Source organism: Leuciscus leuciscus, assembly GCF_965113295.1.
Source record: "Leuciscus leuciscus genome assembly, chromosome: 23".
Lineage (NCBI taxonomy): Eukaryota > Metazoa > Chordata > Actinopteri > Cypriniformes > Leuciscidae > Leuciscus > Leuciscus leuciscus.
This window is the reverse complement of record NC_138747.1, coordinates 11026708-11042113: the sequence shown is the minus strand read 5'-3', so window position 1 is coordinate 11042113 and position 15406 is coordinate 11026708. Positions and strand designations below refer to the sequence as shown.

Sequence of the window (15406 nt, the reverse complement as noted above, 5' to 3'; positions counted from 1 at the left end):
TAGCTGGATTTTGCATAGTTAACATTTCGCTAATGGGCAGGCCTGCTTCTCAGGGAGACTGGACAGCATTTTTGGGGGCCACAATGGTGTTGTTGTGGTGATGGCGCTGGGAAGTGAATGAAGCAGATGTCAGAGTAATCCATCACCCCTCTCCCCCACCCCTTCCCTCTCTCTATCTGCCCATTGCTGAGACACCCTCCTCACTGCTACTCATCAATTAAAGCCCTACACCAGCCCTACCATTAACATGCAAGTACTTTCGTTAGCTTCCTCCCTGCCCTGCGGTCATCCATGTAGCAAAAACTGTCAAAACCAATAGTCAACCATAACTTAACAGCAATGGACGTTTTGCCACTTGTTACCACTTTACTAATTTGAGGGACTGTCAAGCTAGTGATGACTCTGTTGTGATAAGACGTAAGGCTGAACAATGGTATGGGCAATGTGATGATTCAAAATAGCAGGTCATTTAGTTCAAGTCAGGTTTATAAAAACTGATTTGGCTATTTATGTTTACCCCATCAAATAAAAAAAAAATATGCCTTGGAAATGTTGTGACCCTCTTGGGAAATAAAGTAAAATAACTGGTGCAAGCCAAGGAAACATTTATTAACACTGTTCAAAACATAATGCACAACAATTAATGATGACACAATCATGAAGTACAATCAATTTGGCAAAACATCTGTTGAAATCACTGATTTTGCAAAAATAACTGCATCAATGCCGTCCGTCCTGTTTTTAGACTTTTGACAAAGCGCCATGCTCAAATTCAGATGTTCTTTGGTAAAAACCCTTGGTTATGAATTTTTCTCAGTACCAGAGTTTTGTCCCAGGGTTATTTCACTAGTTTCCCTTACTGATCCCACATCCAGGACCTTTGTCATGAAAATGCTACTCGAATGTTTGAACACCAGTATGATCGTCTTGTAATATGCAATATTTTCATCATTACGTACGTACTTGGTTAACTACACCACTATGAGTGATACTTCATTGAGATGTAGTTTACATAAACTTATCAAGCTCAAGCTGGTACCATGACACAATCACAATCACATTGTTTCTAGCTTATCGCTCTAATTTCTGTCCATCTAAAGGACATTGGTAGTGGGTTTTTCCTTTACACAAAAATAAATAAAATACTCATATAAAAATAATCTCTTACAAAATATATGTCAACACAGGGACAATCTGTCTGAACAACCACATTTGCTCACAACACACAAAATACTACTAGTATTAACTACCGTTGCAGAACAGAACAAAACTAGCAGCAAAAAGTGTTATATTACCTATAATATATAACATTAATAGAATTGGTTATCTGATCTCAACATTCCACATCAGTAGCAGGTGGGGCATCTGTATTGAGGCTGTTCCATTCCAAAGTGAATTAAGTACTGAATCTCTTTCTCTGCCAACAGAGCAAATATTAGCCAAAAGCGAGGGGAGCTTGTGGCCTCATTAGCATAAAGCTTTGTGTCAATTGAGGTCATAAAGTTTAAATGTAAGTGGGTAGAATTTAGTTCCCATGTAAATACGCTTATTTTGCTTGGACTATTCCAATTTGAAGCCATTTAGAGCACAAATGTTCTTGTGGACCATTGTTAAAAAAGAATGACACAATGTTTATTCGCTTTGGAAGGAATGAGCCTTTAAACATGATGCACAAATCCAGTGTGTATTTGTACATAGGAATATATGTGCAAGGGTTGACACTGAAGGAGTGGGGGAAATGGAAGCACAAAGACTCACAATGATACATTAAAGACAGTATAGTCTCCCCTTTCAGAGACTAGTAATTACACCTTGAGTGCAGCGCACTTGTTTTTGCATCGTGCATTGTCGTTGTTTCATCCCTAAGCTAAACCACATGATGTACAGTGTAAAAGTTGGTCAGTTTATTTCCATGCAAAACACAATATCAAAACAGGAGAAGAGCTAAATCTAAGCTAGTAAACACGATGAGAAAAATCAGTAGTTTCCTTATTAAATAAATTAACATTAGCCACTTTCTCTAAATTAAAAGTTAAATATCATCGTTGTGTCCATGTACAGTTTTGTATGTTGTAAGATTTGTAACGTCAATCCCTCAGGACAAAAAGCTCCTCAAAAATCCCTTCCGTACTATCTACGGAGCAGAACGCCCTCAATCACACCCCACATCTTTCTCATGGTCCACAGATCAAGCCTTTGCTGGCTACTTCGCTCTGTTGCTCAGTACTGGAACAGAAAGGTGTCTACTGGTACCAACACCGAAGCCTTCAGCAGAGATGTGGAGCAAAGCTGCAAACATTGCATCCAATTACTCCGTCTAGACTCCAACAGACCCACGTTTTCCAGTGCAAATGGCTCTTTCCTCTCAATAGCTGGAATCCACAGCAGTGGTCATCCTGTTGCAACACTTGCACACCCTCTACCACATAAATCACAGGCGTGTATCAATACCCCAGCAATAAATATTTCACTTGCACGTGTACACTTCTGTCCGTTCACTGCAGGTGTTGCACTTGACGTAGCAACACCAAAGAAACTTGCAGTTGCACTGCCACACACGTGAGTACTGGTGTGTGTTATATCCCCGGCCACAGCACATGAGGTCGCAGCCATTGGTTTGTTGCGCAGTCTTGTTGCAGATCCTGCCCTGGGTTCCCATGCTACCCGTCACAGGATCTGCCTCACAATAGTTGGGCGACTTCTCAATGTACACCAAATCCGTGTCCATGGGCTTCCGGTACGAGTACGGCTTTTTAACTTTCAGAAAGGTAGGTCTCTTGTTCCGACTGGCTCGGACCGGTTCCACATGCACGGCATGGTTATACTTCTCCTTGAGAATGTAACCCAGCTGCCGGAACTTTGGGAGAGTGGTCCAGCAAGTCTTGGTGGTGCAGGATCCAGATACACCATGACATTTACACTCTAAACGCATGTTCTTTTCCAAGATCTAAGGTGGGAGGAAAAATAAACAAGTCAATACCTTTGGGATTACTTGGGCACCTAGGTTCCTTTTAGGAATCTTAGCCTAAGGTAATTATGAAAGAAGACTGTTTGATGACTCATTGTTGATTTAGTTAGTCTGACTGGTGACAAATTTGAAGTGTGCAATCATCCGTTACAAAAGATAGAATTACTGATGCTAAGCGGAGAATGTATGAGGAAGGAAAAGATCTTATTTACGAAAAGGTATGTGGTAGTTTTGGTCATAAACCATGGTTTAAACACTTTGCATATATCCACATCATCTACTATAAGGCATATTCCAGCAAACTGTATAGACTAACGATACAGTAGGGATTAGTGAAATAACCCTCCGTGGCATACAGTTGGGTCTTTTAAAGCACATTTCTGGGAACAGGTTGAGACAAAGGTTTTTTTTTAACATTCCGATTTGAAGAATGCAAGGATTGTTAAACTTGCAGTGCTAGACATCCTAATTCCTCTCGTTCTGTCAAGAAGGCCTGCAAAGCACAGCTTGTGTTCACAGGCTCTCTGACTACTTGTAGGAAGCCGTTTCATTTGTGTACACAACACACGCCACAAATTGTTGCAAGGGGCAAACTATCAGAGGTTGTCTGTAGGAGTCTCTTGTCTTGTATAAGCAATAGAGCGGAATCTGCACAGGATATGATATAAACACTGACTGAACGATGATCGCAGAGTTCCTACAACAATCAGGCTGTGTGTAGTGTACACAGATAAAGCTCAGGAGTCAGGTTTCAGGTGACTGTGTGCTTCCCCTTGTTATACCTACACACGTCAAACCCCACAGGTAAAAACAAAACATTTTGAGCAGCAGTGTAAACGATGGAGGCTGAGAACTTTTTCTGACCTGTATTTATTTTTCATGTGAACAAATGCTAAACATTAATGCGTTTCACATACCCTAGCAGTGCAGAAAAAAAGAAGAAAAAAAGGCATAGAAAAACATAGGTTGACTCAGAATAGATGAATGAATGGGCAAACGTAAGCAGAACTCAGTGAAGCAGAGTGCCTGTTTTGATATGAAAGATATCCAAGAGGTCTGATTGGCATCAGTGGATTGCCTGTTCGAGGCGGCATAATCTTTGGTGTGGTCTGTTAATGTGTATTTTCTCTCCCTCTCTTTCTCTTCCTTTCACTCTTTTTCACTTTTGCTGGGTGGGATAGGCTTTACCTTGCTTTTTAATATTCTCTCTCTCTCTCTCTCTCTCTCTCTCTCTCTCTCTCTCTCTCTCAGACTTTTTGGAGTCCTTTTGGCAATTGTCTGCAATCTAGGATGCATATCAGGCTTAGTGTGTTCATGCTCATTCTGATAAACAGCAAGTCTCCGGAAAAGTTTACAAAGGAGAGATCCATGATTTTAAGAGAGGCCACACCCCTTTCATTTTCACTGCAATCCATTAACCAATTAAAATAATGGGTGTGGCAAGTTGATGCCACAACCCTCCTTTCATTGAGAACTGCTCAATGAAAAGTAGAAAACTGCATCTGAGCTGTGAGCTCACAAGGAATTTGTGAATTGACAAGCACAAGACTGAATGTACTTGCAATAAAGAGAGTCTTGGTGCATGTGAGGCACCAGGCGGAAGAACATATTTTTATGATAAAACATTACAAAAGGTTACTGGTCAGGCTTAGGGGTTTAAAGCCCCAAAAGAAGCTCTGTCCAGAGTGCTGAAACATCACACTCTACAGATTAGCACTGAACGATTAAAAGCTTATGAAGGTCAGTCAAACTGCCTGGGGATTCTGGGAATGCGTTTAGATGTTTTTTCTTCAATTACACACCAAATCTTTTTTACTTCTGTGATTGTAAAATCCAACAGGTTCTTGAATGTCTTACCAGCTTAACCTTAGCCCACTATCTAGTGAATTACATCTCCTTAACGATGTCTGAATCCCTTAAAAGGCACAATTACAGTGTTGCCATAATCACAAATTGCTGGTCATGTGCGTGCCAAAACCGAAGTTGCATTGCTACTCCTTGCTATTACTAATCTACTACCCGCTCCAAATCAGAGAAAATTCAAGTAACACAGCCTAGTAGGACTTACAAGAATGTAAACTAAACAACCTAGTAATGTTTTTATGCATGTCTAATAGAGTGTGCCACATACCTTACGTCCCACTTCATTGTTATGGAGGTTCATGAGTGTCCTGGCGTTCTGCTTGATCTCCCGGGCGTCTACGAACACCTTTGAGAAGCTTAGACCGTAGCGAATATCAGCCGAGCATCCTCCCCACTTCCAGCCTTCCTCCTGGTTGTAGAAGCCCTGCTTCTCCTTGTCACAGCCACAGCCGCTCAGCGTACCCTGCGTGCAGGCCGCCGTGATGGCATGGGCGACCCCGGCAGCGATGATGGCGTAGGTGAAGGCTGCCTCCTTACTGCCTGGAACCAAAAGAACATTCTATCTCAGTATTTCTGACAACAAGATCCAGTTATAGGCAGTTTTAAACCCCCCTACATACCTGACATATCTTGACACTCAAAGCAATAATAAAATGTGTTAGTCGAGTCAAGTTAAGTTCATTTATCATGCACACTTCACACTGATTAACAGTATGGCCTCGGGAAGATGGCGTGGGGGCTTACTGAGAAAAGTGTGGTAGGCCTATAAAAAATGATCTAGAGCCCACCATAGGCAAAACAAACACGGATCACATACCTGTGATTACTCAACACACAAATAATTGTCCTTCAGTTGTCATAGAGAGGAAACAGAAAGACAAATAACTGTTTGCACACAGATGAGCAAAGGAAGGAACGGTCCATCTCTTTAATAAGCACAAAGGACAAGGGTTTATTTCAGAGACAATAGAATGGTAGAGATAGAGGGTATGTGTTTAGACTCTAGTCTGGCCACTGTCCCAGCTTCCGTCAGAACGAGGGATCCACCCTGTGGAGATGAACTCCTCAGGCATGCAGTGCCTCCCTGGCCAGAGAACTGCTATAATTGATTGCCACTGTTAAACAGGGCACTTCCAGGTTAACAGTGTATTTCATTTATAAGGACAAAGATAGGTCTGAAAATCCAGCAAACAGTTATTTCAGGGACTTTTTTTGTAAGGTGACATCAAGCAACAAGGAACTTTTAGGTGAACTATTAACCAAATTCCAATTTTACAAATGGACACTTTCACTATTCCTTTTTCTTCTTTTTCTTCTTATATTTTCTTTGTCACTGTTTTAATGCTGCCAACAAAGCACTGGAATACAATAGAAAGCTATGTAAGTTGCTTAGGATAAAAGTGTTTGCAAATATAAGTGTTAAAATAAGAGTCCTAGCTACATGGAATTTTTTTAAAAAGATGTATTCACTGTTGCTCAGTTATGTTAACATTCCCGGAAATGTAAATATCCTTTTCTGGATTAATGAGTCATCATATATTGACTGTCCTAAGAATCATTTACACACCTGGAACCAAATAATCACTTAAAATGTTAACCTCTTTAGGCCTCATAAAGAGTGATGTCATGAGTTATTGCAATTAATATATTTGCTATCTTTTAATCATTTCATGGCAAGAAGTGAAAAATATATATATATGTCAGACTGTTAACAGACCGGCTCAGCAATTCAGGAATTTTCACCTTCAAGCATTCAAGAAACTTCAGTGGTTTCCTGAAACTCACTAACATTGGTATGTGTTGACCTGCTGATGATAAACATCTTGGAACTCTGCCCATGCAATTTAACAAAGGCCAGTTTGGGGCATCAATTATGTGGAGATTTTTATGAGTTGTTTGGGCTTGTCGCCAGGGGAGAAGGGATGTATCCTGAAGAGGGGAAAGGAAAATGAAGACCGTATTGACGCGAAATCTTCCAATTCTCATCAATACTAGAGTAGAATGCTCCTTGTCTTTGTATATCACTCCAGCAATGTTTACTCAAAACCAGATATTCTGAACACAAACACAGCTGATAAGACACCCATAAAACATGTGTGTTATGACATGAGTGTCATTCATTTTCGAGAGAAATCTGAAGCGGTGGCATTGCATGATTCTGTGCGAGACGTCTCTTGCCAAAACTGTAAATGCAAGAGGTTAATTTATAAACCTCATACAATGTACTTGTCTGGACTTGAGGCATTAATGCTGTTGGAGGAAAACTATTTTTGAGCATACCAGAGGGTGGTTAAGTCAGAGAAGATTTAGGAGTTTTGCGCTCAAGCAACATAAAGTAACACAAGCAAAAAGATGATACGCCTTTCGCATATCTGTCCAACTGCTGATTTCCAGCAAGCTATATTTCAATCGCAACTTCATTCATATATACGATAAAAAGGTGAATGGGTCCACGGGTACTGGAGAAGGCAAAATGTGCACCTAAAAGAGGAATCTATGGCCGTGTGTGCCAAATGTGGACCTTGGTACCAGGCCCTGAAAATTATTGCACATTACTCAACAACTTTTTTTTTGTTTTTTTTGAGTACGCAAGCCCCTCCCCACAGGATTAACTACTTCTTTTCATCTCCTACCTTCTACTACTATAAGCATGACTAGTCATACACCCACTGAAACCAATCATGTTTGAACGGTTGTCCATTATATTTAATCCTCCCTATACTGACCATAGACAAAAAGAGTCTGGGTAAATAGAGCAGTTGGACTGTTTTAGAAATGGAGACCACGGTTTGTCACTTTAGGTCAGCGTCATCTCTGCAGCGCTTAGATGAGAGGGCACACAACACAAGACCTAAAGCAGCTGTCCAAGCAGACAGCATTAAATAATATAATCAGCACCCACAACAAATCCAGGCTGCCATTCAAGTGTGTGCAGCTCCAGAACGAGATGGAAAGAGACGAAAACCTGTGCTTTTTCTTTTTTCTAGAGGCGCTTGTCTTTGATGCAAAGGGATAAAATACAGCTTCACCTTCAGCGATAGATACAAGTCTCTACAGATCTTAGCTTTTCCCCTGGGCCTCAACCACACCATCGCAACACTGACTGGGATCCTAAGAGCGCACAGCACAAAAGAAAGAAGAAATTTCATTAAATATTATCTTGGAGTTTATTTCCGATCTTCCACAGAAGAAAAAAACAAAAAAAACAATACTGCAAACAACTCTTTGCTAGCAGCCAAAGAGGGTCTGAAACTAAAGCAAAGTCCTTCACGTCACCATTCATCAAAGTGTCGTAGGCTCAATAGCACTGAAGGACCCCTTAACAGGCCAAAGTTTGCCTTGGGAAAATGGATAACATTACACCGAGTGAAAAACTCGCTTAATTACTTTTGCTTTGTCTCTCTAAGGTGACATATTGTTAAATTTCTTCACAATACTGTACTTTCTTTTGGTCCTACCATTCAACCGCTGTAACTTATACCCGTGGTAAAGTGAAAACCCTGACTGCCAAATCATTAAAATCTACAGATAAGACAGGACGACTAGAAAAAGAATTCTTTTGAGAGGGTGGACTGTTGAGAGGGCTATAAATCCAGCCACGTTTGCACTTGCTCCATGAATGCAGCTGAAACCTACCTGACATCCAATGACAAACCATTTCAAATGAGATGTCAAAGTGAGGGAGACAGGACACAATATAATTGGTCATTCCAGGACCCAAGTATTTCCAAAATTTGTCCAGTCTCTATATAATATTTGTAATAAAGAAGTAATAAACAAAGTTAGAGTGTTCTAGCAGGTGTATAAGAGTGGCCTGTGATTTCACTATTAAATATCACAGACTGTCAATCTTTCAGCAAAACTAAAATCTACAGGTTTCTTCATCCACACGTTTAGCCTAAAAAAGCTTTATTTGGGCTTTGACACTCTTGAGGGATTGAAAGAAAGTGATTTGGTCAAACAACATTCTTTTGTGCTTTTCTCTCTCTCTTTTTTTTTTGTTGTTGCCTGCAATAGGAGGCCGCTAGTTTAAAACTATAAACAATATAAATGTAATAATTTGGTAACATACCCACTTTCAACTCTTTTCCAAAGACAGTTCTTTCCCCGAGGGCCGAGCAGTTCCACCTTCCATTTTTGAATTGAAACTGACACTCATTGATTCCCATTTGCGCTCCTTCTCCAATGACAATGATAGCGTCAGGCCGGCTTTGACAGATAGTCCTTTGACGAGGGGCCAAACCAGGAATTTTGTTACAGATAATACTTGCTCCCAACGCAACCACGGAGGAAAAGCCCCTGTAAATTTAGAAATAAGAGTTTATATTTATACAGAAAATGTTAAATACTTACATTTTTTTCTGGAATCATGGTCCATGACTAAAGGATAATTCACAGTATACATGAATGGTAATAAAACTGAGCACTAAAGCGCTTTGGGAGACAATTGAACTATGATATGGATGTTATTATTTGAGTAGTATTACTCTTATATATTTAAATATTGTTCTACAGGGAAAATAAAAAAGATAATTTCATGGGACAATGACGTATGTTCGAGATGATAAAAACTAGAAATCTTCTTAAAATTTAGTGCCAAGTTCTTAGAAATGTCATAATTTTACTCCTGTTGGTTTCATACATTTTCTACAAAAATCGAGTAGTATATCAGTCAAGTAAAAGTACTAAAATACTTTCTTAGCACCTTGAAAGTCATTTCTAAGTCTTTTTTAAGTTTTTTAAGTCATAAATATGAAGTTTTTATAGGGTTACTCCATTGGACATGAACAAAACATAATTTCATTAAAAAAAATTATAAAAACATTATTTAATGATCTTGACACAATGAGAATGTTATAAATGAGTCCTCTGTGTTAACTTTTTTCTCTCTCTCATGGCAACAACAGTCAACGTTTGGTTAGGCCACACTCACTTGACAAATGTTTTTCCAAATATCAATATGTAAAGTATAGGTGGTTTCCACTTTTTTTTAAATTTTTTTTTTATTTAAAGTAAGAATTGCATTTGTTTTTAAGTAACTGAATAAATCCAGACAATAAACGTCACTGAGATATTTCAGATACATTTAACAAAAAAAAAGTTCCACTGTTCTTGTTTCTTTAACTATATATTCACACAGCTTTATCAAATGCAAGCGTCATAATGGCAGTAAACCGACAATGTGCTAGCAATAATTAAATTCTCATCAATAGGCATGTATAACTAAAATTGGATTTTTGCAAAAATGCTGCAATACTAAATACTTTACAAGTTTGTTACTTTACAAAAAGGTAAACAAATTCCATTTTACCATACTCACCCAATCTTCAAATATATAATCCCCAAACAGAGGAACATGTGAAAAATCCAGCGGCGTGTTTTCCTGCTCATGTTCAGCCTGTACTTTGTTAATAGACTGTGAAATGATAGTAGTCTCCTAACCGGTGAACAAGAGGTTTTATCACAAGCGAAGCAAGTCCTTAGAGGGATGCAAAACTCCGAGAGAACTTGACGTGAACACCTGAGCTGATATCCTTCGGGACGCGTGGAGATGAACGTTATTCTGCATATGTACGACTTCTGAATCACTTTTACGCGTCTCGATTAAATAACCGACAACTACCCGATCTTACAATCACAGCACCCTTTCCAGCAGATCCTTTATCTGTTATATCTATCAGGGTGTGTTCTGAAGGAAATTCAACTTTCCGATATTCCTTTTATAAGTCTTTGTGCTCCTGAAGCCGAGTAGCAGGTTGATAACGCGAATAATGACTTCAAAACACACCGCAATCACGCGCGTTCAGCCAAACAACACAAGTATGCATTGAAGTAAGCTACGGTACGTATGGAGGTAAAAAATCTTATTTGAGATACGACAGCCCAGTAATAAGCGATAGATGTGTCAATTGGATTATATATATATATCGCGCTATAATACCATAATGACCAATCTGATTAAGAAAGGAATATTCTCTATGCGCTTCTTGGCGAAGATCATATCGCAGTAACTCCAGCTTCTTAAACAGAGCTTTTATCTATTTTCCTGCACCCGTTTGCTCCTCCCATGAGAAAAGAAAACTTGTTCGACTTTAGATTTCCCCCTCACCCACCTCAAGCCCTTAATTGCGAGGTGAGAGATGTGCTCATCTATAGGCTATCCACCTTCACCCAAAAAAAAAAAAAAAAAAAAAAAAAAAAAAAAGAGACCCACGTGTACCAAGAACTGTACAGTGCAATAACTTTTTTAATGTTCTTTATTGAAAAGTTTACACATTCCAATTCAATTAATAACAATAGGAGCGAAGTTAGAAGGAATTTAAATAAATGAATGTAAGCAGTGACTTTAACAATTAAAATCTCAATTTACCTTTTCACATCAACAAATCCAGTTTAAAATAAAGTACAAATCAATCAATTAGAATAAAATAAGACTAAGACTGAACTCTTTTATCACATTGTCTTATAGACATAGACACAATCTGGAAATCAACCCTGCTAACATGATTTTTGATGGGAAACAAAAACAACTGATTTGATATTGAAAACTGGATATTTGTATTATACAGCCTTAAATGTTCTTCCTAGTAGTGGCTAAATGAACTGTCGACCCTGTTACGCAAGGCTCTATCCCATCATATATAAACAAGTTAAGCTTGAGAAGGCCCAGTGCAATTTATAAATATAACAAGAGTTTGTCTGACAAATAAAAAAGGCACACATTTTGTGGAATGACTCAGAAAACACAAATCAAAGTGATTGATCATTTCTGCAGATGATTTTTGTCGATTTTATTGCAGTTTAACATTCATAAAATTCATATTCCTTGTCAATTACTAGATTTAAGTCTATGGAGAGTTGATGTTTGAGCAACAAACTTTTAAAATCCAAGTCCAAATATGACGCGCGCGCACACACACACACACACACAAAAACACCAGACCCATTATTACGCAGTTCATTATTTCACATAAATAAATAATCAGCCACTGGAACATTTTCCAAATATTCCCCATGTAGAGATTTCAAATGTAAGTCTAGCTCAAACGACGATTAAACTCACTAGTTGCTAAGCAACCATTCATCCCAGAAGTATCCATAATGCAATTACCTGTGTCCTTCAAGCATTCAGTTTGGTGAATTTACACCAAATGAATATAAACCTATAGTGGCATAATAATAATAGGCAACAGAATAGAAATCCAGCACATGCTGGATTACAAATCAAAGACACCCTGTTAACCGAGGGCTGATCATTCGGGACAGCATCTCTCATCCTGTAGATTCAGCAATGTGTTCAATATTTAGAGACAATACAAGAGCGCCATCTCCAGGATGAATGTATGATGCTGCTGCGGCAACAAGAACAACCTCTTATTATATATCATACACGTTTTCTATTAATCAAGGATTTGTGTCTTCCCCTCTTAACCTGGAAATATTCCGTTTTAATCAATGACAAACACTGGTAAATTTGCAAATACTTTTATTGCATTAGAGACGTGGAAAATGTTGATTAAAAAAAACACTGCATCAGATTTTCGAACATAATTAGATGTGTTTCTGCCCCTCAGGGAAGGCAATAGATTGTATAGTTATCTTCTACACAGGATAAAATCACTACCCTACAACTATACAATCTACTACCTCACACTGCGCAAGCATCAAAAATATCACCATTACACACAAATTATATTTCAACATTAATAAAACCTACCGTGACAATGCTATCATTGATATTAAACATCAGAAAATGTAGGATGAAACTCCGTAGGTAGCTCCGTTTTCACTTTGAGAAAGACAGTAGGCTGTATAGTTATCTCCCAGTGTGGGTGTGACCCTAAAACTATACAACCTACTACCTCATCCCACGGTGAACATGTCTTCTTCACCTTCTTTCCACCTGGAAGTGAAGTAATGCAGCTGGATAGTAGCAGAAGTAACTGAACTGATGTCGTCCCAAGTCCTTTTTGCTCGCCATGTTAGGATTTCCAAACACAGTCATTCTGTGGATGGGAAAAAAGATTAGTGAATTAAGGTTCATCAGTCTGCTGACAAAATAAACCGACTGTTCAAAACTCGAAATAGTCGCTGTTCTCATCGCACAACATTTAAAGTTACTGTGAAAGAACGCATTATGAAAAAAAGACCCCAACCGGGCATCTGTAGGACTACAAAATGCTCCCTCGAACTGCATCAGACACCACGGGTAATGCAACAAAATGGAGGGGCTGGCAAAGTCACTGGCACCCTCTCGGCACCGGGAAGCCATGTTGACATTGTGTGTGACTTGGCTACGTACTAACATCTCAGTCAAGATTAAATGCCGCCACATTCGGACTTGGGCCCAGTTTGGCTCTGGGATAGATGATGTCAGTAACAGCAGGCAAGCAAGAGGGAAGCAAGGCACTCAAAGCCTTGTCTTGTTTTCAGCCATCTTGTTGGTAGCTTGTAGGTGTGCATCATTCTAAACGCAATTTCGTGTTTCTGAACTATCTTAAGTCTGTTTCTACAAAAAGCATCGACCATTTTTCATAAAGCAATTCATTTAGTTTATAAATTGTGTTATTAGCTATGATAAGCAAGCACATGTGAACAGTAACTGAAATATATAAAATATTAGTCATGACAATAATGAACTATTCCTTAATGTTTTTGCAAAGACTGCCAATGTTTTCATTCTGATTTGTTCACAAACTGGACATAACATATTGCATTGTATTTTTTTTTTTTTTTTCACATGCTGTCAGTGAGGACCACTTGATAGAAAGTTAGAATATTGATATTTATCGTCAATATAATATTGTGTATATTGTATCATGGAGCTGCAGATTCAGCTGTGGTGCAGTACGTCTCCTGAATGCACACAAAAACACTGATATAATGACAACTTGACATTAAGCAGTTGGTTATTGTTGACAGTGGCAAAATAACTATTCAGAGGATCTGGCTGTGAAACCATTACATTTGCCCACTTGGCATTTGACAACACGCCTAAATTACATTCTGGCAGTTACATGTTTCTAATCATGCTGCATATGCAAGGGACAGTCCACCCAAAAATTAAAATTCCGTCATTATTTACTCACCCTCATGCCGTTCCAAACATGTACGACTTTTGTTCATCTTCAAAGCACATATGAAGATATTTTAAGGAAATCTGAGAGTTTTCTGTCCCTTCATTGGCAGCTGAGCAACTACCACCTTGACAAAGTTCATAAAGAGATCATAAAACAGTCCATATGAATAGAAAGGTTTAGTCCACATTTTCTGAAGAGACACAATCTCTTCATATGTTGCATTTAGGCTTTTATTCACATATAAACACTGATCAGCGAACATTAACAGGAGCTCAACCAAAACTACTTGACATCTGAGAACAAACCTCACTGGTTCACTAGCAAGCATGCTTGAGCTTCCATTTACCTTTACTGATGTTTGCGTTGATGAATATGTGAATAAAAGCCGAAATTAAATGTTCATCACATAAAGCGATCTTGTCTTAGTTTTACTATGATCTCTTTATGACATTTTTGAAGCGTCAAAGTGTTAGTTTTGTGGACTGTCAATGGAGGAACAGAAATGTCTTGGATTTCAATAAAATATCTTTAATTGTGTTTTGAAGATGAACTAAAGTCGTACAGGTTTGAAACGACGTGAGTAATTGAAGAAAATTTTCTTTAACTAAAGATATCTGATAAAACATGCTCCACATTCCGCATGTATTAAGATTAAAGGCTCTGCCAACACCTTATTTTACACTAAGACAATTTGAAGACAGTCACTTTTATCAATTTTGTTATTATTATAATGGTGGGCTCTATAGTCTCTTAGTTTGTCCTCTCAAACTCTTTGTAGGTTGCTCAAATTTCCCTCGCTTGATTCATAAAAAAAAATGGCGGTCTCCAGTGGCTAGCCTGCTAATACAACGTTATCCACCAAATATTACAACCCTCAGTACAAGTAGAAACTCCACGGCATTTTTGACATACACGACACTATAAAATTCTTCAGAGCACCGTATGTGAAATATATCAGCTCTATTCAAATAGCATGCTAGGATAACTGTCCCTCACACACTAGCCTTCGAGCTAATTTACACATCGCTCTTAAATAATGTAGTAAGCAATGGAAACTTCTTGTAAAGTTAATCGGACGTAAGAAAAATACAGATAGTCGCGATAAACCCGTCACGGTTTGCTTGCTAACAAGAGGGGATTATTTTTACACACAAACGCTCTGTCATACCTTCAGTGTGTCCTCAATGGAAGCTGAAGGCTAGTCGGCTAATAGCGATGAAGAACACCCGCGGTCAGCGTCAGACTGTGCTGAAACTCCAGGACCCGGATGATGAACGCGTAGAGGACTGACGGCCCGGTGACCTCCCTGTGAGGGAGTTACTGATTTTTATTTTTTTATTTTTTAAACATTTTTTAAATGTTAAGACATACAGTGTTTTACGTAGACAACATGCATTTTTTTTTATATATTTACATAAAATTGAAAACGTTTATTTATCGCACTCAATGCACGATTGCTTCTGCATTTAGCCTTAGTAGCAACTGCAACTTCCGG

The 15406-nt window shown here is 38.7% G+C and overlaps 1 protein-coding gene across 1 annotated transcript; it reads right to left on the bottom strand.

Annotated features, from left to right (window-relative positions):
- Positions 1-588: 588 nt before the first annotated feature.
- wnt7aa (wingless-type MMTV integration site family, member 7Aa) lies at positions 589-15170 on the bottom strand. The gene is made up of 5 exons (XM_082155384.1): positions 15080-15170; positions 10152-12837; positions 8904-9130; positions 5100-5371; positions 589-2947 (listed from the first exon to the last, which is right to left on the bottom strand). Exons 2-5 carry the CDS (start codon positions 10220-10222, stop codon positions 2468-2470), a joined length of 1050 nt encoding a protein of 349 aa, XP_082011510.1. The 5' UTR covers positions 10223-12837; positions 15080-15170; the 3' UTR covers positions 589-2467.
- Between the last annotated feature and the right edge of the window lie 236 nt (positions 15171-15406).